This window comes from Triturus cristatus, chromosome 7 (genome assembly GCF_964204655.1).
Source record: "Triturus cristatus chromosome 7, aTriCri1.1, whole genome shotgun sequence".
Lineage (NCBI taxonomy): Eukaryota > Metazoa > Chordata > Amphibia > Caudata > Salamandridae > Triturus > Triturus cristatus.
Window position 1 is genome coordinate 1,760,898,130 of NC_140590.1, and position 19,615 is coordinate 1,760,917,744.

The 19,615-nt window shown below is 43.6% G+C and overlaps 1 protein-coding gene across 1 annotated transcript in view; it reads right to left on the reverse strand.

The window, feature by feature from the left end:
• LOC146813015 (C-type lectin domain family 2 member B-like) overlaps positions 1–19,615 on the reverse strand; it is a 189,380-nt gene that overhangs the window by 90,815 nt on the left and 78,950 nt on the right. Inside the window, exon 4 of the mRNA XM_085620042.1 lies at positions 14,051–14,154. Within this exon, the coding sequence (XP_085476168.1) occupies positions 14,051–14,154 (104 nt within the window). The remainder of the gene's footprint in view (positions 1–14,050; positions 14,155–19,615) is intronic.

The following is a 19,615-nucleotide window of genomic DNA, read 5'->3' on the forward strand; positions in this document are numbered from 1 at the left end:
AAGTTTTGGCGCTTGTCACCCTCTCTAACAAACCATGAGTATAGAAGGTTTGCACTGTGAGAATCCTTTAAAAGCCATGGAGAGTGTGTTTTGCTTTGTTAACTGTAACTTTGTTCACATTTACAATTTTATGACCGTATTCCTGGTGGTTACCTTGTGGGAATGTGTACGGTCAGTACAGTAGGCCTGAGTTGGTTATGCTGAGAAGGTAAAGATAAGTGCTATAGGCTTGACCGGTGTGCCCAAAGCTATCGGTCTAGCCTGTTTACTATGAAAAGCAATTACAAAATCAGTAGGCCCGGCTTATCTATTGTGAAAAACATATGGTAAAGCGAATAGAGATATTTGGTTGCATGTAATTACACATTACCATAGTAGGCAACAGATTTAGTGTTACTCACCCACTCTGACAAATCCTAAGACAGAATGCCACTGTGATGATTGTTAGGCTTCATTGAGAAGTAGTTTTACCAACTGTAATTTTGTACAAATTCTTTCTACAAATGTGTGCCTGATGGTTGCCAGCTTCTGCACACTTATGTATGCCTGGGTTGTTTATATTGTGAAGCCATTGGTAAAGGCTCACGGTCCCATAAGTTCACTGTGAAAAGTTATGTTGGATTCCTATGGTGTCTATAAGGAAAAAGCATCTATGGCTTTCTTATGAAAAGCATGTGTTAAAGCGAATAGGCATTTAAGGATGGGTTGTCATTACACTGTGCTAAAGCCTGTAGGCAGGAATTGTGCTACATGGAATCTCTCAGATTACTGTATAGGGCAACTGGGTTGGTGCTGGTGATACACCTGACCAAATCAGGGGGATAGACTATTTGCAGGATGGTAATCCTTACTAGGCTCTATTAGTAGGGATTGTGTACTGTTCCTACAACTGTATTTTGTACATATTTGTAATTTTCTTACAGTATACCTTTTGATTGCCTTGTAGGAAGGTTTATGAACCAACACCGCAGGACTGACTTTGTTATGTTAACAATTCAGTGATCAAGGTCATAGGGCAGATTGTTTTAAATGACAAGTTATGGTAAAGGCAATAGGCCTAATTAATTTGTGAAAAACATACTTTACAGCCAGTCGGAATTTAAGGATAGATTGTTAATACTCTGTATTAAAAGCTGCAGATAAGCATTTTGTTTAATAAATTTCCTTACTAGGCAAGGGTTTTGGTGCTGGTTAGCCCCTTGGACAACTGGTGGTTACAGAAGGTTTAAACTGTCAGTGATCGTTATAAAGGCACCCTTAGGAGATACAGTATTTTACTTTGCCAACTGAGACGCTGTATACTATGCAATTTTATGACGGTTTGCCTCATGGATCCCTTTTCAAAAAACTTGCACTCAGTACAGGAGGCCTCAGTTGGTAATGGTGACAAGCCTATGAAAACAGCTACAGGCCCAATTGGTCCACAAGGAAACAATTTTGTTGCCATAGGTCTGATCTGATTATTATTAAAAGATATAATAAATGCATTAGGTCAGACATATCTCTTGTGAAAAGCATATTTGAGAACCAACAGGCATTTGTGTGAATTGTTATTACTGTGTATTAAAGTCTACAGATAGGTATTTATAAAATGTCACATTACTTTTGTATGGAATGATGTTTATATTGTTTGCTACCTAGGCCAAGTCTTTTAGGGAGAAGATTTGCACAGTAGCAATTCCGCATCAGTCATTGGCGCTCTTACCCTGTTAATGATGGCATTTTTGGATTACATCTGTACCTCCACTTGAAAAGGAGTGCTCTTCTGTGTCAGGGCTGGTTGGATAGTCCTTTAGTTTTAAATTTTCTTCTCTTATAGTTCTTCTTTCATTTCGATTCTTATGCACTTTTTATTTTAATGTTTGAAAGGATACTACAGCTCTCCAGGCAGTGCTAACTAGTCGCTTGCTTGCTGCCGATTTTATCTGCAGTGCACCACATCCCACATAGCCACTTCCTCTAAACCAGGAGATCATTATGGGATGCTAATGTCCACAGGGTATCTTTGTTTTATCATTCCAAGATTAACACTACTGTGGTTCTAAATGATGTGGCTGTGCTTGAACTTTAAAAACAATGATAGACTATTTACAATACCTTTGCAAGGCAGACACCCACGGCTATGTTTAGTTTTGTTATTGCAAGCATATCGCTGTTGTATTTAGAAGGCAACAGGTTTTATTTTTTGCACTTTGAGTTTGAATGGAGTTTATTGCGGTTGTGTCAGTGGGTGAATGTAAGAATAAGTGAATAGATGCATGGGTGTGTGAGTGAGCATGCATGAAGACTTACTGGGTGTCTAAACATATCAATAACACTAAAGGCACTTTCATTCATAAATCAAACCCATTGGCCTTGCCAATGCTTGTTTCGCCTTTTAGAAAAAAAAGGCCCATCTCTCTAGTGCTACATTTCATAAAACCAAAAGGACACGCCAAGGCTTTTGAGGATTCCTACCCCTAAGGAATGGTGGCTGACTGACTACTTTCTTGTAATCAGCGTTTGTATCCAATGAGAGGGGAGTGTTGTGGATACGTTTTGGCAGAGCAAGGAAAACTACTGGTTCCAGCAGGCCTGGGGGTAGAGTGACAGCAGCAGTAACCCCTCCCTCCCTCCCGCAGCGGACTTAAAGCACCTCGCGCATCCCGCTTTGCGGGACGCCCGCGGGACGTGCCAGGCGAAGCCCGGGCAAAGGGCGGGCCGTCTACGGCCGTCCAAGGCTGACTGAGGCTGGGCTGGGCCACCCCCCCTGTCGCTGGCTGCTGAGCCCCTACTAGACTCTCCCGAGAGGTTTATTTTTATCAATTTATGTGTATAAGGGGCTGGATATACCTTTATTAACCTTCTTCTTGTCCTCATTTGTCTTTTATCTGTAGCTGTTTATATTCTTTAGTTTGTGCCCACACTGATTGCGCATTAACTGCACTACCATATTATGGCTACACGTCTAAGTAAAACTAGGCAATCCATGGTGGGGGGGCTCCGTCAGGGGGATATTAGACCACTTTATCACCAGGGCTGCTACTGTCCTAGAGCAAGAGATAGCCATCACAGAGCGCCGTCTGTCCCTGGACCCTATTTACCATAAGCGCTCGTCCCTAGGTCTCATTCAGCACGTCCTTTCACCTCCGACCCCCAATACGGGCCCCGATCTTGCACACGATGCTGGCTCCTCCCCACAGTTGCATGACATAATAGATATACCGGCCACACAAAAGGTTATTAACATACATACTCCAAGTACACAATCAATAACGGACATTTCCTTCGAGGACTTGACTCCAATTCAAACTGTCAATAAGAAACAAACCTACCGCTCCCAGCAAAGAAATCTTTGCGCCAGAAAAAAAGGAGGAAAGTTGCCCATCCTGAGTCTCTCAATCTTACTTCTCAAACCCCGCTGATTTCTACATCTGTAAAGCCCTTAGAAGCCTGTACACAGCCACCTACATCGTCTTCTTCTAATTTATTGGCCGACATAGAGCACCTGGTAAAATCCTTACTTTTACCCCTGGTGGAGAGGGTTAAAAACATCGCAGCACAGTTAACATCTTTGGAAGCATCAAATACTTTAATCATTGCATCAAATAGGGAACTGAACACTCACCTGTTAAAAAATTCCATCTCCGATGCTGGGCCCCCTTCATTTTAATCAAAAAGTTAACCAGCTTATTCCATCGGTCTGTACGGAGAACACAGATGCTCTTATGTCCATAGCAGAGAAAAGATCTATCGTCGAAGGGGATGCTAGAGGTGATCAACCTTTTAACCCTGTAGAGCCCCTATGCAAAAATCTCAACCCGCAGCCTCCCTTGAATAATAGGATGGAAACGACTTACCACATCGACTTGCCCCCCGAAGCAGCTCCCTACGTAGTGATACTCACAGGTGTTCCGGAGCTTGCCCCGGGTAAAATGGAGAGACATCAGGAACTCAAAAATAAGGTAGTACACTGGTTAAGCCAAAACAGGCCACTTCCCCCTGATATCAATGGCGAAATACTCCATGTGGCTGGGATCCAGACCTAAGGACATTCAGGGAGACATCATTATCAACTTCAGGGATCGCAGGGTATTACCTCATATAGTGGACTGGTACACCGCGAGAAGGGGCGTGGGTATCTCGACGCACGACCTAAGCTATTTCTATCCCCGCTCCCTTCTCTCAAACCCCCTAAAATCACACTTATTACCCAGGATTAACACAGAGGCCCTCCACTTCACTCTTCCCACTGCCAACCGATTTGTCACCCTTTCTGGTTTGGATGATTTAGACTGACTCTCAAATTTTGAGACTGTGGTTGATAATTCCTCTAATACGAGACCCTCGCAAATCACTCTGGATTCTGATCATCTTAATCAAAAGAAAAACACCTTGAACTTTGGTAAGCCTGAGATGAAGTTAACTTATGCCACCGATTTCCATTCTTCAATCCCTGAATCTGATAGCCTAACTGGTAGCTTAACATCTAACCTTTTGTCGATCCACCACCCAACGAGGGATACCCCACCCCCATTAATTACCCTTCTATCTCAGGAAATCTCCGAGATCTCGAAGGATATTATGAACAGTAACATCTGTATGAATAAATCCTTATTGGGTGACAGTCTACTGTCTTGGAACGTGGCAGGTCTCCTTGACAAACTGACTAATGTCTCATGGGTTCAAATTGTTTCCCGACACAGTATTATCTGTTTGCAGGAAACCTGGACTATCACTGAACTTCATCTTTTAGGGTACCAGACTTTACATACGCCAGCTTCTCCTAGTCCACACGGCAGAAATAAGGGGGGGGGGGGGCTTTTGACATACATTACCGTGGAATGTGGATTAAAATCAGTATACTTTACAGGGACCGAAAACTATCAGATTATTAGTCTAAAAGGTGGACCCTCTAAAAATATCATTTTGGTCAACTTTTATAACATCCCAAGTCCCCGTTATGACTCGGTTCTCAATGGGGACCGATCTAATAAAAATAGAGAACCAGCTTAAAACTGATATGTTGATTATTTGGGTGGACGATTTCAACTGCCCCCTGTGCCCACAGAGTATCAAAGGCACCTGTGGAATGGTTACTGTTAGCGAGGATTCCTCTACCCATTTTTTGCACACTAAATTAGGAGACCTTTTAAACGGTCTAACATCCCATTTTAATTTATCTTCTGTTAACAAGCTGTGTCTCCCACTAAAGTGCTTTAAACCTACTTATAATGGGAGAGGCTGTCATACCACAATCGATTATACCCCAATATCCTCCAGGCACTCAGGGATTATATTTGACTGGGAGACCCTTGTCACTGCTATTAGCGATCACTACCCCATTGAGGTGACTTTAAAATTAACCCCGCTCGCTAAACCCAATGCAAGGAAGAATCCCCCTTATACCCCGTCACTTAAGCTGGGAACTACCACCGGGCTCTATTTAAAATGGGACAAAGTAGTCCCTCCTGTCTTTCTTAACTCACTGGTCAAAAACACCTACGAGCATATACAGATATGCTTGTCAACTACAGAAAATCCCCAGGCAATCAGCCATTCCTTCTCCATAATCTTGTTGGAGATCAAAAGATTACTCGCACGAGCTCCAAGGAAAACCTCATCGTGCAGTCAAGGCTGGTTTGATAGGACATGCTCCAAAGCTTTGAACCTTTTGAAAGCCGCTCTAAAATCTAATCCAAGGAATCGGTTAGAAGTTCGGCAAGCCAGACAAAATTATCGTGCAGTCCGACTGGCCAGGAAAAACCAGTTGAAATCAGAGGCTTGGCAAGCCCTGCAGGAAGCTTCCAGTACAAGGGATAACACCGCCTTCTGGAGGGCAGTTAATGCACCTATCTTGCGGTCCTCCCAGCCCCCAAAGATGGACTTAGCCATAACCGCCGAAACCTGGGTTAAACATTTTAGCATTTTATACAATCCACCTGATTCTATAGAACAATCGAGCGTGCGGGAAAGCCACCCTAATCCTCAGTCAGAGTTAAATATTTCTAGTTTTTTCCCTCTGAACATCTTTTTTGACCATGGAGAGGTACTTGTGGCACTAAAAGAGAGCCCTTCTGGGAAGGCCCCCGGCCCGGACTGTGTACCTATAGACGTTTTTAAATCACAGCCAGATTTATGGGCTCCTTTGCTTACCAATGTCTTGAATTCCCTGAATGCCACAGGCTTTATCTCGACCTGGCCTGAGGCGGTTGTAGTTCCGATTTTTAAAAAAGGTGACAGGAACAATCCCTCTAACTACCGCCCAATCTCATTGCTTGATTCCCTAATGAAGGTAGCAGGGCGAATCATTTTAAATAGAATTCATGATTGGATAAGCGACCAAGACATTATCTCCAATTTACAATATGGCTTTAGACAGGGTTAAGGCACTATCGAGCAAGGCCTGAATTTGACCCTTATAATTGCCAAATACACCCAGGCAAATAAGGGAAATCTTTTTGTAACCTTTGTAGATCTCAGCTCCGCATTTGACTGTGTTGACCATGAGCTGCTCTGCCAATCTCTTGCAGAGATTGGATTAGAACCTTCCATCCTCGCATTTATTAAATGTAAATGTAAATGTACAGATATTTATATAGCGCAAATCACCAACCGGTATCTAAGCGCTTGCTTAGGGAACCCGTCCTGGTATTCCCCTGTGAGATAACCCAGCAGGGCATCCACAAAGTGAAAGCCAGGCATTCCGCCGCAAGGGGCCATTGTGGAGATTAAGCAAGCTATTGCCCAGAGTCGCAGAGTGTGAACCCATGAATCGAGTATGCACTGGAGCGAGAATTATCGAGTCCATGGACAATTTATGGACTCAAGACCCAGCCGAGCTGGGAATTGAACCCTGGTCCCGGGCTGACCTCTGCTTCCAGGTCTGCCTACTCTAACCAGTGAGCATCAGCCCGTGTTAGATACGGTAGAAGTGGAGAATGCTCTGATAGGTTTTATATTAGGAGAGGTGTAAGACAGGGATGTATATTAGCCCCCCTACTTTTCACCTTCTATATACACTCTGTCGGTCACCATCTAAACAGAACCTACCACGACTACCCTACCATAAATGGCAAATCCATACCCATACTACTTTATGCGGACGACGCAGCAATAATGTCGCAGACCCGCATGGGGCTACAAAGGGCAGTTGATGAATTTACTGATTTCATGTCAAGGAGAGGTTTAAATGTTAATGCCTCTAAAACCTTTACCATGTCTTGCGGCTTAGGGATCGGAAAAAAACAATGCTCCATCTTTTTAAAAGGTAGAAAATTGGATAGTACTGATAGATTTCCTTATTTGGGCATTATTTTTGATAAGAGGGGCACCTGGCGGGCTGCTGCCCAAGCCCGGGGCACTGCTTTTTCCAAAGCTATAGGTGCACTGACCAACTTTTCTAAAAAGTTGGGGGGACGCCCTATTAACCCCTTATTACAGATCTACCGCGCCAAGTGCATTTCAACCGGCACTTATGGATCTGGGATCTGGGGAATCGAGCACGCTGATCAAATTCAACGTTTTGAGAATTCATTTTTGCGCTACCGCCTGGCTGCCCCACGTGGTACATCAACATACGTGGTGCATAATGAACTAGGCCTTACACACATTGCGGACATTATAAACTCTGCCCCTATTATCTTATGGCATAAAGTCTGGACCAACCAAGAGACACCATTTTAACAGGGAAATTATTACAGACTGTCTTACACTGAACGAGGTTACAACATTAAGTGGCTGAATTATGTAAAACTTGTCTTCCGATTTAGGGCATCCCGAATTTTTTTCTGAACCCTCAACTCTGAACAAAATAGCAAGAGTTACACTAAAACGACTAGTCTCAAGCCACTTGACCAGCCGCCGTTGGTCTTCCGAAAAACATAAGAGCACGATAGTCTATTATCAACATTCCACTATAACAAATGGGATTCAGCAATACCTACTTTTAATACCATCACCTTTTATTCGTATGCTCGTGACTCGTTTTCGCACTGATACCTTCTTCAGACTATTAACATTTCCCAATCAAAACTGATGGTCCACTGCATCTTATTCTGCAGGTTCTACCAACTGCCAAGGGCCACTCTTTTGAAACCTCTGCTTAAATCATGGGGTCTACAATAATGCAGAGCGGCTTACTACAAATTAAAAACATTGGACACTCCTTTAGCCTTGGCCGCCGTCTCCTCTTACTTAAAAGCGATTGTGAGAGTGAGGGCATCAACGCAGCCCTAGATGACACATGATTTAATGTTTTTGTTGTGTACCTCTACCTCAAATGACTTTGTGATAGCTGCTAAATAACTGTGATTATGCCCAGCGCACTCTTTTTAATGTTTTTATGACCCTTTGTGGTATTTTATAACTGTACTTTAATTGATTCTTTTTTAAATCCATTTGTGTTCTTTTATGATACTGTTTTTACATATCGAATAAAGTTTACATTGACCATTGATTGATCCAATGAGATAGTAATTAACTAGGTTACTGTAGCACATCATCTGTTCTGATTTTTGTGTCCCTCTCACATTTGTGTGTTTATTTTGTGTGTGTGTGTATCTAGTTTAGCTTATTTAATTACCCAAACCTTATCTCCCGATAGCCTCGATAAAAACATATCAAACCGTCACATGCAGCGCATCAAACTACAATATAAATCAGAATGCAAAGTATGAGATTCTCTGGCTTGTGCCTGTTGGCTTATGGGTGTGAGTGTGTAGTTAGTGTTTGTGTGGAATGCTTTGTCTCCTTATGTATCTATTATATAGCCTTCTTTCATTCACCACTACACTAATACACATTCCATACACATTTTCCATGTCCCTCAAAATAATGTTCAACAAACAACTAAGGAGACCACTCTTCATGAGTCTTCCATTATTGCTTCTTGAACTGGGATAATAAATTAAAATATAATGTTGGTCCAATATCAAAACTATATAGCAAACTGTGAGTGGCATTTTTTCTGTATGACCAAATTTACTCATCCCCTGTCCAGTGAGTCTCAATAGGGAGAATCATTTCTCAAATCTGAATATCTGCTCTACCTTTCCACTATGACAATACACTTGAATCCCTTCGTACACCAACAACAATTGTCGCACTCCTCCTTTGGCTTATTTATCAAGATGAACACTTTGGATATCTTCTGACCCCAAGGACCCTAGTCAGGAACACGGCACGGGGAAAATGAGGCGTGATTAGAGCTATACATCAGCTTGGGGAAGCTCAGTATGAGTTCTGCTGGTTGTGACCATGACTGAGGGTCTGCCAGTCTCCCATGCAGGCTAAGGGGATGTTACCCAGGAGAATCAAGAACACTTACCTGGAGCACGAGCTAAAGCCTGACCCCAGAGAACCCTGTGGGATGGAGATTGCCTGGAGGGAGAATGGTCCAGGGGGATCCTGCAGAGTGGGTCCTGGAGCAGCTTCTGCTCTGTCAGGACTGCCGCAACTATCAGAGTCATCTGCACGTGTGCGTTGTTCATGACTGCTGTATTCCAGGGGGAGTCCTATTAATTTGAATTTGTTTAGTAGTGGCGCCTAAGTAAATTAGAGAAGGTGTGATAACTCGGGCGCACGGAGGACTACCTCAGAGTGTATTACTCAAAATAAGGAGTGTACATCAGTTTAAGTTATAATTAGGGTCTTTGTAAATGTTGTATATATTGAGTATATTTATTGCATTATACATGTGATTGTGGTTTATATGTGATTATTATGTAGTTGTCCATGTCTTGTATATACTACGTTCAATGTATAAGTGTTTGATTTTTTTTGTACCCCGTCTCGTTACACGACATGTGCTTCCAATAGAATCATATATTTAGATGTACAAAATATTGTAAGTATCAGGGTAATTGATGGTGCCTTGAAACAAAATAAAATTGATTGATCCCTCCGTACTCTTTACTGTTACATATCGTAGATGTTCTATGCCCAGGTATAGGAGGGTCATTTCGGCATACCCCTTTAATTACAGAGTGTATTCCGGGGGGGGCGCAGTGAATCTTACGGGCCATCACCCTGGTGCAATACTGTAGTGAAGATAGGGCCAATGCCCTGTGCAGCAGTGTGAACTGAAAAGGGAAGCCATCTTCAGAGCATGGAGTGCGACCCCTGTATGCCAGGTGGGGGTGGAGGGGAGACGCGGAGGAAACTGAAGGCCGTTGTCCCTGATCACTGTGCAAAAACAAGCATTTTAAATGCAATAGGTCTCGCCTTTGATTAAGTTAAAGCCGTTTGCTTTGCTAATGTATAGCAAAGCAAATGGCTTTAACTTAATAAAAGGCGAGGCCTATTGCATTTGTAATGCTTGTTTATTCTTATTGTGTATTTGGATGTTAATCTGGAACTAATGAAACAAAACCTTTGCCAGTCCTTTGCCCAGACAGTCAATTTTACACCCACCTGTGTAAAAATGACAAAAAAGGAAGGATTACCATCACAAAATGTGCTGCATCACGCTAAATAGTTTGCCTCTCCTTGCTGCAACCCTTATTCATAATTTGGTCCTCCACAGTTGCATAATTCCACGGGACCAGGTTATACTGTATCTGGTCTCAAACGCCATACCACCACATTTAAGCTAGGTTTTAACTGCCTGGCTAATGAACCCCGAAAAATCAAAGATGTCAACTTTCCCTCCAGACCAAGTACTCAGTGTCTAGATTAATAGGGAACTTCTGCAATCTATTTGATGCTATTGCTACCTTGTCCCAGTGACTGCATGAATTAGGAGACAAAAACAAAACTAAGAAAAAGAAAGAAAAACGAAGAAGAGAACGATTGAGAGACAAATACAGAGAAGGAAGCAGCGAAAACTTTTTTTAAAGGGGAAAACGTAAGACATACAAATGTAGGGTTTGGGAAAATAAATAAAACGTGAAGTAAATATAAGTAGGTAGGGGAGTGTGTTGTGGCATGGGAACTGAATCCTTAATTACCACTGACATCAGCTTACTGCCCACATCCTTGGCAAAGCCTTGAATGCCTTCTCTCACGTTGAGCACGTCTCTTCAGCACTCAGCGGGCACTAGAATGAGGGGAGTAAGATTATGTAGTCTGGAGCATCATGGGCGGCTGCAGCGTAGGGACAGGTGACCCTGCAGCAGCACAATTTCAATTTATTACAGTGCGCTGCCACCGCTGCGGGACTTGTCCACACACACACAGACAGACACACAGGAGAGAGGGAGCAACCGAGGAGAGCCGTACGATGCTTCACATCTAACGACATTGGTCACTTAATGTCTTCGTGTCAAAGCCATTTCTTGGTTCACTCATGTCAAAGTCGTCAGGGTATTCGAGATTTTTATAATGCTTCTAAATGCATGTTTAGAAACATATACTTTCTATACATCTACTTGAAAAGAAGAACTAATGCTTAAATCTTTTTAAACATGGTGATAAATCTTTATATTTTTAAATGAATTTTATTGCATGATTTACATGAAAAAATATTTATGATCAAGCTGGTGTTAGGGCTGTTACAGCCAGTCTAGATCCTTGGCTCCGCTCTGGCTTGGTTCGCTCGATACATTTGTTGGAAGGCAGGCAGATTATCGTTCTCTAAGTAATGCCAACCTCTCAATAAAATGTTTTGTGTTCAGATGGGAACTACGAAACTTTGTGACGCGAGGTTGTCCGATGGGCAAGGATGGGCGCAGGTTATGCTGACGCCCTTCATAGTGAGGGTAAATTCTAACGTCTCCCTATCATAAGAGGCGCAGAGAGTGGTTCCCATTGATACAGTGAAGGTGCTTTAATAGTAATGAAACTCCCCCTCTACAAATCACCGAAGGCTGTTATTAGCGGGAGAACGAGTGAGGCTCAGTGTGCAGGACGCAGAGATGACTATGAGGGTCCAGTGTTCAAGAACGGCCGAGAGGGGCCCAGACATGTGGGGAAAAGTGCGAGGGACCCTGGCATTCAAGAACGGCTGAGCGAGGCTCTGACATGTAGGGACGATTGAAGCTGCAGTGAGAACTGGTGAACGACTAAGAGGGCCCCTCACAACATGGCACTCAAACGTTTAACAGTGCTCCCTCAGAGTATGTGCTATGCTGGCAGAAATCTATAGTGTACGCACCTGTAACCAGAGCTACTAATTCACCCTGTGCAGTTTCAACTCTGATTTTACACTAGACAGCACGTGGGGACTCATTTCAACAGATTTTGCAGCAAGTCCGCATGTGGCGACTCCTTATTTCAACATGGATGAGGTGCCCACAAGTGGGGACTCAATATTACAACGGATTCTGCACGGGCACGCACGTGGTGAAATTATTTCAACGCTAACGCTGCAAAAGCATTTCCTACTTATTTAAAAATAAGAACAAGCATTGGCATAGCCAATAGGTCTCGCCTTTGGGACCTTAACAGTGTTTAGCTACCCAATAGTTGCATAACTAAAAACTTATAAGGTCCCAAAAGCGAGACCTATTGGCTATGCAAAGTGATCGAGATCAAACATCAAAGTGAAAGTAATCGCGGCCGCTTTGATGTTCAGTGGCCGTGCGGCTCACTGAGAACATCAAAGCGGCCGAGAAATAATCACGCAGGCTGCCAAATGGTGCGCGCGCCCGGCGCACATGCACTGTAGTTGGCGGCCTGAAAGCACTAGTTTGCACTTTCAAATCCCCCATTTACAAAAGCTCTTGCGAGAGCAGCGCTAAAGCGCTGGCTCAGGCGAGACCTAAAAAGTACGGTCCCGAAAGTGAGAGGACCGCGCTGCAGCCGATCTCTTATCTTTATGGGGCTATGTGTTAGAAACACATGGCCCCATAAAGATAAGAAATCGTTTACGACGAACGGAAAGCAGGCGAGACCGTCTAAGTAGGACGGCAGAAAAAGCCAAGGGGAGGTAACGCACAGCTCTTTTCCAATGGCTGGCCACCGTTTAGCATAAACGGTGACGCCAGCCAATGGAAAAGAGGGGCGGGGGCTTAAAGCCCTTTACTGAAACTCCTCAAAGACATTAAATCTCGCCGAGTGAGCTACGCATGTGCGCAGCCACGCTAGCCGAGACCTAATGAACTCAGAACGGCTACTTTGTCATTGGAACTTGAGTAGTACCCCTGGTCTGCCATCGGAGACAGATAGTACTCACGGCAACAACAAAGGTGCACCATGGAGTTCCAGACCCTGTGCCGGCACAGGCCGAAGTAAACCTCGACCCAGGACAGGTGAATGCTCCCAGGCATTCTGTTTTTGTCTACAGTGGCAAGTAAGACTGCACCTCGACTCGCAAAACCTTTGTGGGGAGAATCTGCTCTAATTAGAGTGCTAAAGATGCACAGACACTTGACTTTGATTAGCCACTGTGGGGCTTCTAAAACTTGTATTCTCTGGTGGGGCCTAACCTGGTTGATGGCTCAACTAAATGCAGAATAACCCCACTCTTTAGTTAAAAAAGGGAGACACTGATGTACCCACGGACAGTGATCGGATACAGATCTTATGTAGTGTGTTATTAGTTAGTGTGTACTGTATTTCACTTTTTGGGCATTCAGTTATTGAAGTTGCTGAATGTATGTTAAGTTGTGAACCTGTGTTCATGTTTCACTTGCATTATCCCCAAGAAGCCTTGAACTGCTCAGCTTGTGGTGCTACAGAGTCAAGTGCTGAAGGGGTACTTGTCCCAGTTGCTCAGGACTCACAGTACGTCAGGCCCTGGAAATCAGGAGTAAAAGGCCTCAATCACTGTTGGGAGCAGTAGCTCTAGCCCAGAGGCCCTGAGGAAGAGGTTCTGACAATGACACACCCTTTACGTGGTTTTGCCATACCGTCATTGGTCCTGTGCATTAAGGGAGATAAATGGGTGCCTCGGGGCACAAGGGTCATGGATGACCTCAGTCTTTATAAAGTGAATCTTGAATAGAAATGCAACCAGTCTCTTAATTCAAGACCGATACTGGTCTCTTTCGTGCAGGCAGTCCACCTGTAACTGATGACTCCGCCATCAGAAAGTATGCAATTTGATTAAGTTGTTTCTGTGATCAATTCATCATATGGCATTACTGATTTAAACTCTGGCAGTGAGTTCAGGAAAATATTGATAACTTGCCAGTTGCGGAATTCGGTGCCATTGACCCATTTCCACTGTTGATCAGTTTCCCTCTGCAGACCGATCCAGTGATGGCGATCCCCTTTGTAACGCAGCATGAAATCCTGTAAACGCAACAAAAAAAAGGGAAATTAAGAAATGCACAGTTTAGAGTTCAGCACAGTAGTTCGTGGAGTTGCAGAGTGCAGACAGATTTCAAAAATGAATTAAGAATACATTTAGGAGACTTTTGTGACCAGCAAAGAGAAACAAGACTGCAACCTGCATTTGAACATTCATTGTTTGATGCCTCATTTGGCCAACTTGATTTAATTCAAAAATACTAGTTGGTCGCTGAGAAACGAGATCATTTGATTCACAGTACTGCCATAGAGTGTATATATCCCTCTGCACAAGACTGATCAACTAATTTGTTAAGTTGCCGTAAGAGAACGGTGGAGAGGTGGGGGAAATTTCGAAGTTCATCTGTACAAAATTGTACGATAGCCAGTTTGCCATATATTTGTGACCGTCTATAACCACAAACATGATGTTGTGAATATACTCATAGAAAGCAGCCACCGTAGGCATTTCCCGGATCACTGCATCGCAATACTGTCTGGATTTAGTACTTTTAACAGGAACATAAAACCGCTGTAATTATCTCGAAGAGACCTCAAATAGAGCTGGTCGGATAAGCATTTATTTTTTATTTCTACTGCGACAATATTCTCTAGTTTTTTTTATGAAGGCAACAATCTTGGGGTTATTAAACTGAGAAACAATTAAAAAAATAAAAATAACATAAGGATTAGGTTTACAGTAAATTAAAATACAAAATAAAAGCATGAAGAAATAAGAAATGAAGCCACCTACATTAACCCATTTGATGCCGATGTCGCCATTGGCCCACGCTAGGGAGAGCTGGAAAGGGCTGTCCAGTGCAGGCACAGAAGTATTCCTTCTTTTTTTGTAACAAAAGGCGGGGGAGATGCAGAATCTTTTCCACCTCAACCCCCACAATCCCCCGTACATATGTGACATCAGGGTACCGCAAGGCATGCTTAGGTCACAGATTTCCCACTGGAGTGACGAATAGGAGCAGGTGAGTGCAGTCTCCCACTCTGATGGGGAAAAGATGCCAAAAGCGACCTCCACAGGCTTCCAACGAGCAGCCCCGGTCCCTGCAGGTAAGAGCAGTGAGTCCAGGTGAGGGGCAATTGACGGACGATGGCAAGGGAAAATTAAATTATCACATTTTCCCTCATCATAGTCTGTCTAAGTCCCTGCCACCAGGCCCCACTGCTCTTACCTGCACGGACCGCGGCTGCCAATGAGGCTGTCCTGGCTCTGTTTCCCAACTGTTTATCGCGGTTGCGCCACAATTCACAACCAGGAAACCAGCACTAGGCCGCCAAAGGGAGTCATCGCACATGACATACAGACAGACCTTTGGGGTAGGTGCCTTTTCCCTGTGGGGGGCAATCGTGACCCCCAGAGGAAAACACTTTTCACAAAAAATATATAAAAGAAATGTAGGTGGGGTCAGCCTGGAGGACATGGGGAAAACCCCTTTGGGGTCAGTTTTTTTTTTTGTATAAATGTGTGCTTTCCTCTGGTGGTGCAATTGTGCCCACCTACCCAGAGGAAAACAACAATTTATAAAGAAAAATGCAGGCCTGGGCATAGTTCGTGGAGTTTTGCTTCGCGGAACTCCGCGAAGTTACAAAAAAACTCAGCGGAGTTCTGCAAGTGGCGGAGTGCAGTGCGAAATTACTGTTCGCCATCGCAAACTCACCATTCGCGAGCACGAGAGGGGGAAAAACTCCGCTGCACTATGCGAAGGGGAGTTTACTGTACTCCGCGAGCACGAAGTGCAGAAAACTCTGCAAACCGCAAATGAAGCGAATTTCACCGCCCAGGCCTAAAAAAATGCCACAATGTACCTATATGGTGCAGCATTTTAGAAGAGGGAAGTGGGAGATTTTGTCAAAAAACAAACTTGAAAAAGTATTTCCCCATTGACTTTATTGAATAAAAGGCAATTTCAAGCGGGTCTATTGGCATGTACACTGCATTATATAATGCATAATCTGCATATTAAAATGTTTGTAACTCAGACCAAAAGTTACTAAAAATATAGTAGTGGCAACATGTGCTTACATGCAATGGATGTCGGTGCACAAAGGTTGACTGGTTATCTTTCAGTATCTTATTTCTTTATTTTGTTGCTACACAGGGATGACGTCGTGAAATATTTGAAGCAATACCATACTAAAATGTGCCAATTGATATACCTTTCCTAGATGCATAATTTAATCCATCCTGCAGCACAATTAGGTGCTCTCCCGCTACACAATTCCATTGACCATGGTGCCAGCACTACGCATCTTCACAAGAAGCACTCCTGCGCACAACGTTGCAGGGGCTACTATGTGCAGGTAGATTTTTGGATTTATGAAATTCGTTTTATACTGGCAAATGGACCATCCCAGAGAGCAAGCACAGAAGGAGTGCTGTCATGGCAGTCCCCCAATTTAGTGCAGCTCCAAATTCTCCTGTTCCCTGACACTGGGTGTAAAATTGATACAGGCATTTTTTGCCGATGGACTATGTCCATCTCTTTTTAGATATGGACTTCCTTGAGCAATTTGTGCAGCAAACAGATTTGCGTGCTAAACTGTCTGATAAAGCATGGACGGTACTCTAGGGCCTCAATCTAGGGCACACTGGCGGACTCCTACTTCACTTGATTTGAAGAAATATTTGGGCCTTAATCTCAAAATAGGATTAGTGTTTAAGCTTGCAGTCCTACAGGTCTACTCACACGGTTTGGGTAGCAACCATGTTCCCACCTTACATGAGTAGAGATCGTTTTTTGCGATTGCAGAGTATGCTGCATTTCAATGATAATTCTCCTGCATTTGAGACCACCCAAACCATGACAGGCTGTTCAAAAATTGGCCTGTTAGGTTTCCAGAATATAGCCATTGACGATTCCTGTACTTAGAGAGGCTGCTGTTCAGGCAGTACATTGTGAGCAAAAGAGCTTGCTATGACCTTAAGTTGTTCATGCTGTGTGAGCTCTACTGGCTATGTGTACAGCTAGAGAGTATGCAGGGAAGGACTCCACTCTAAACCCTTTAGGTTGCCCTCCTACGCTAGGAGTCAAGGGAAAGATTCCATGGGAGCTTGTCCAGCCACTCCTTCACAAAGGTTATAACCTTTATGTGGACAGCTTCTATGCTGGAGTAGAGATGTTCAGTGAGCTGTACAAAGGTGGCACTTTGGCATTTGGTACAGCGTGTTGCAGTAGCAAAGTATCAAAGAAGCTTGTCTGTAAGAAGCTTCAAAAATTCCATAGCACTGTATTACATTCCAACAAACTGCTCGCAGTCAAGTTTGCTAAGATGTGACGTGTACGTGCTCACTACAATTCATGATGAGAGCACTTCCACAGTCAAAGTTTGGGGTTGGGCAGTCGAAGTTCACAAGCCTACCTGTATACTTGACTACAAGTACATGGTGGAGTGGATAAGAATAACCAGGTTCTTCAGCCAAACAATGAGAGCCGTGAAATTCTCCTTTGGTATAAGAAGCTGTTTACCCACCTGATCAAGATAGCAACCTACAATGTGTTTTTGTTTATCGTCAGACCACCAGAGTTCACATTCAGTTGACTTTCATTGAAAGTCTTACTGTTAAAGAAGAAGCAGCCTACACTTCATCTGCTCCTGAGGATATAGCAAGGCTGCAGGGCTGACACTTTAACCGCTTTCCAGCAACAGCTAAAAAGACTCGACCATGTCTTCATTGTAGAGTCTGCTCTAATGAAGGAAAGCCCAGAAGGTGTTACTGACCCAGTGTCCATCTCCACCAGTCGTATGTTTTCCTACTTGCCTTATGTTATGCCATGCAACTGTGAAGTACTAGGAAATTGACTGAGGTGGAGCTGGTGTAACAGATATCTTTCAATGGTTATACATGAATACCTACTTCACATGAACCACTACTTCACTAGGCAAGCAGCCGTAGAACATTTTTTTTCCCCTCTACTTGAGAAAATCATGGACTTACTTATGGCCTGCTCAACACATTTATCAGTCATCAGATAGTTGTATGTGTTCAGGTCGCTGAATGACAAGGGCATTATAGTCACCACACTACACATAATGGTGGACGGAACATATGCCACGTTATCACAAAGTACCCAGTGTGGCAAAAAAGTTACATCTTAACTACTTTTTGAAGTGTTCTTTAGGGGACTTAAGTATACAACACAAGGACCGCCCTGATTGCCCACAAGAACCAGGGTAAGTGTAATAAGCCAAACAAACATCCTGCGGGACTCAGTCACTGACACTTCTACTTCAGAAGGGTGCAAACTCAACTATTAACGTATCATAATCAATGTTATTGAAAAAGGGTACAGGATGATTTTCACATTCTTAGTAGGAGGACAATATACATTTTACCACCTAACTTTCCAGACTCCTTTTCTCAGCTGGACTTAGACTCCCACACATTCAAAGCATATGCAGAACCAGAACAGGGAGAAGTAACTTCTCCTAATTGGCTCCGAAATGGCAGAATGACCTCTCCCTACACATCTTCGCTGTCTGTAAAATGATGGCATTCCGTGCAAAGCTGAGCGCTTGCCTCTTCAACTAGGTGAATAAATGGATCAACTGTGACTGCTCCTGCATCTTAACCAGGATTCCAGCCTGGGAGATGAGAGTTCTTTATTAAAAAAAAAATTAAAAAATCATATTACAGCGAACTCCGCGCCCAATGCTACATAAATGGGTAATAGGTTTGTCCTGCTTGCCATGTTCATCATCCATTAGATCTTAGTAAATGTTCAGTTTGTCATATGATAAGTAAGGAATATGCTACTTACCAGTATGCATCTGTTCTTGGCATGTAGAGCTGCAGATCTATACACTGTGCATAGATCGCCATCTGGTGTTGGGCCCGGATGTTTGCAGTTTGGTTTTCCTCTTGGAAAGTCTTTGGAAGTCACGAGTTCGGTGACTCCTCCCTTGGTTCGTATTGCGCATGGGCTTCGGCTCCATCCTCAGATTGTTTTTCGCCGGCAGGGAAAGATGGAGCGTAGTAATAACAGTAAAGAAACCCATGTGTATTGTATCTAAATAAGATAAGACTGGAACGGATACAGGTAGCCGGGGAGGCGGGTGGGCGTGTATAGATCTGCAGCTCTACATGCCAAGAACAGATGCATACTGGTGAGTAGCATATTCCGTTCGAGGCATATGAGCTGCAGATTATACACTGTGCATAGATTATATAGCGGTACCCAACCCTAGCGGCGACCACCGGCATCCGTTGCAGTTGTTTGGAACAGTGTTTTTAGTACAGCCTGGCCCACACTAGCTTGTTGCTTGGTTTGCACATCTACACAGTAATGTTTTGTGAAGGTGTGCGGTGTTGACCATGTCGCTGCTTTGCAGAAGTCATCTAGTGGTATGTTTCCTAGGAAAGCCATAGAAGCCCCTATCTTCCTTGTAGAGTGGGCTTTAGGGGGAGCAGATAGCGTTCGTTTTGCTTTGTGGTAGCAAATCTGTA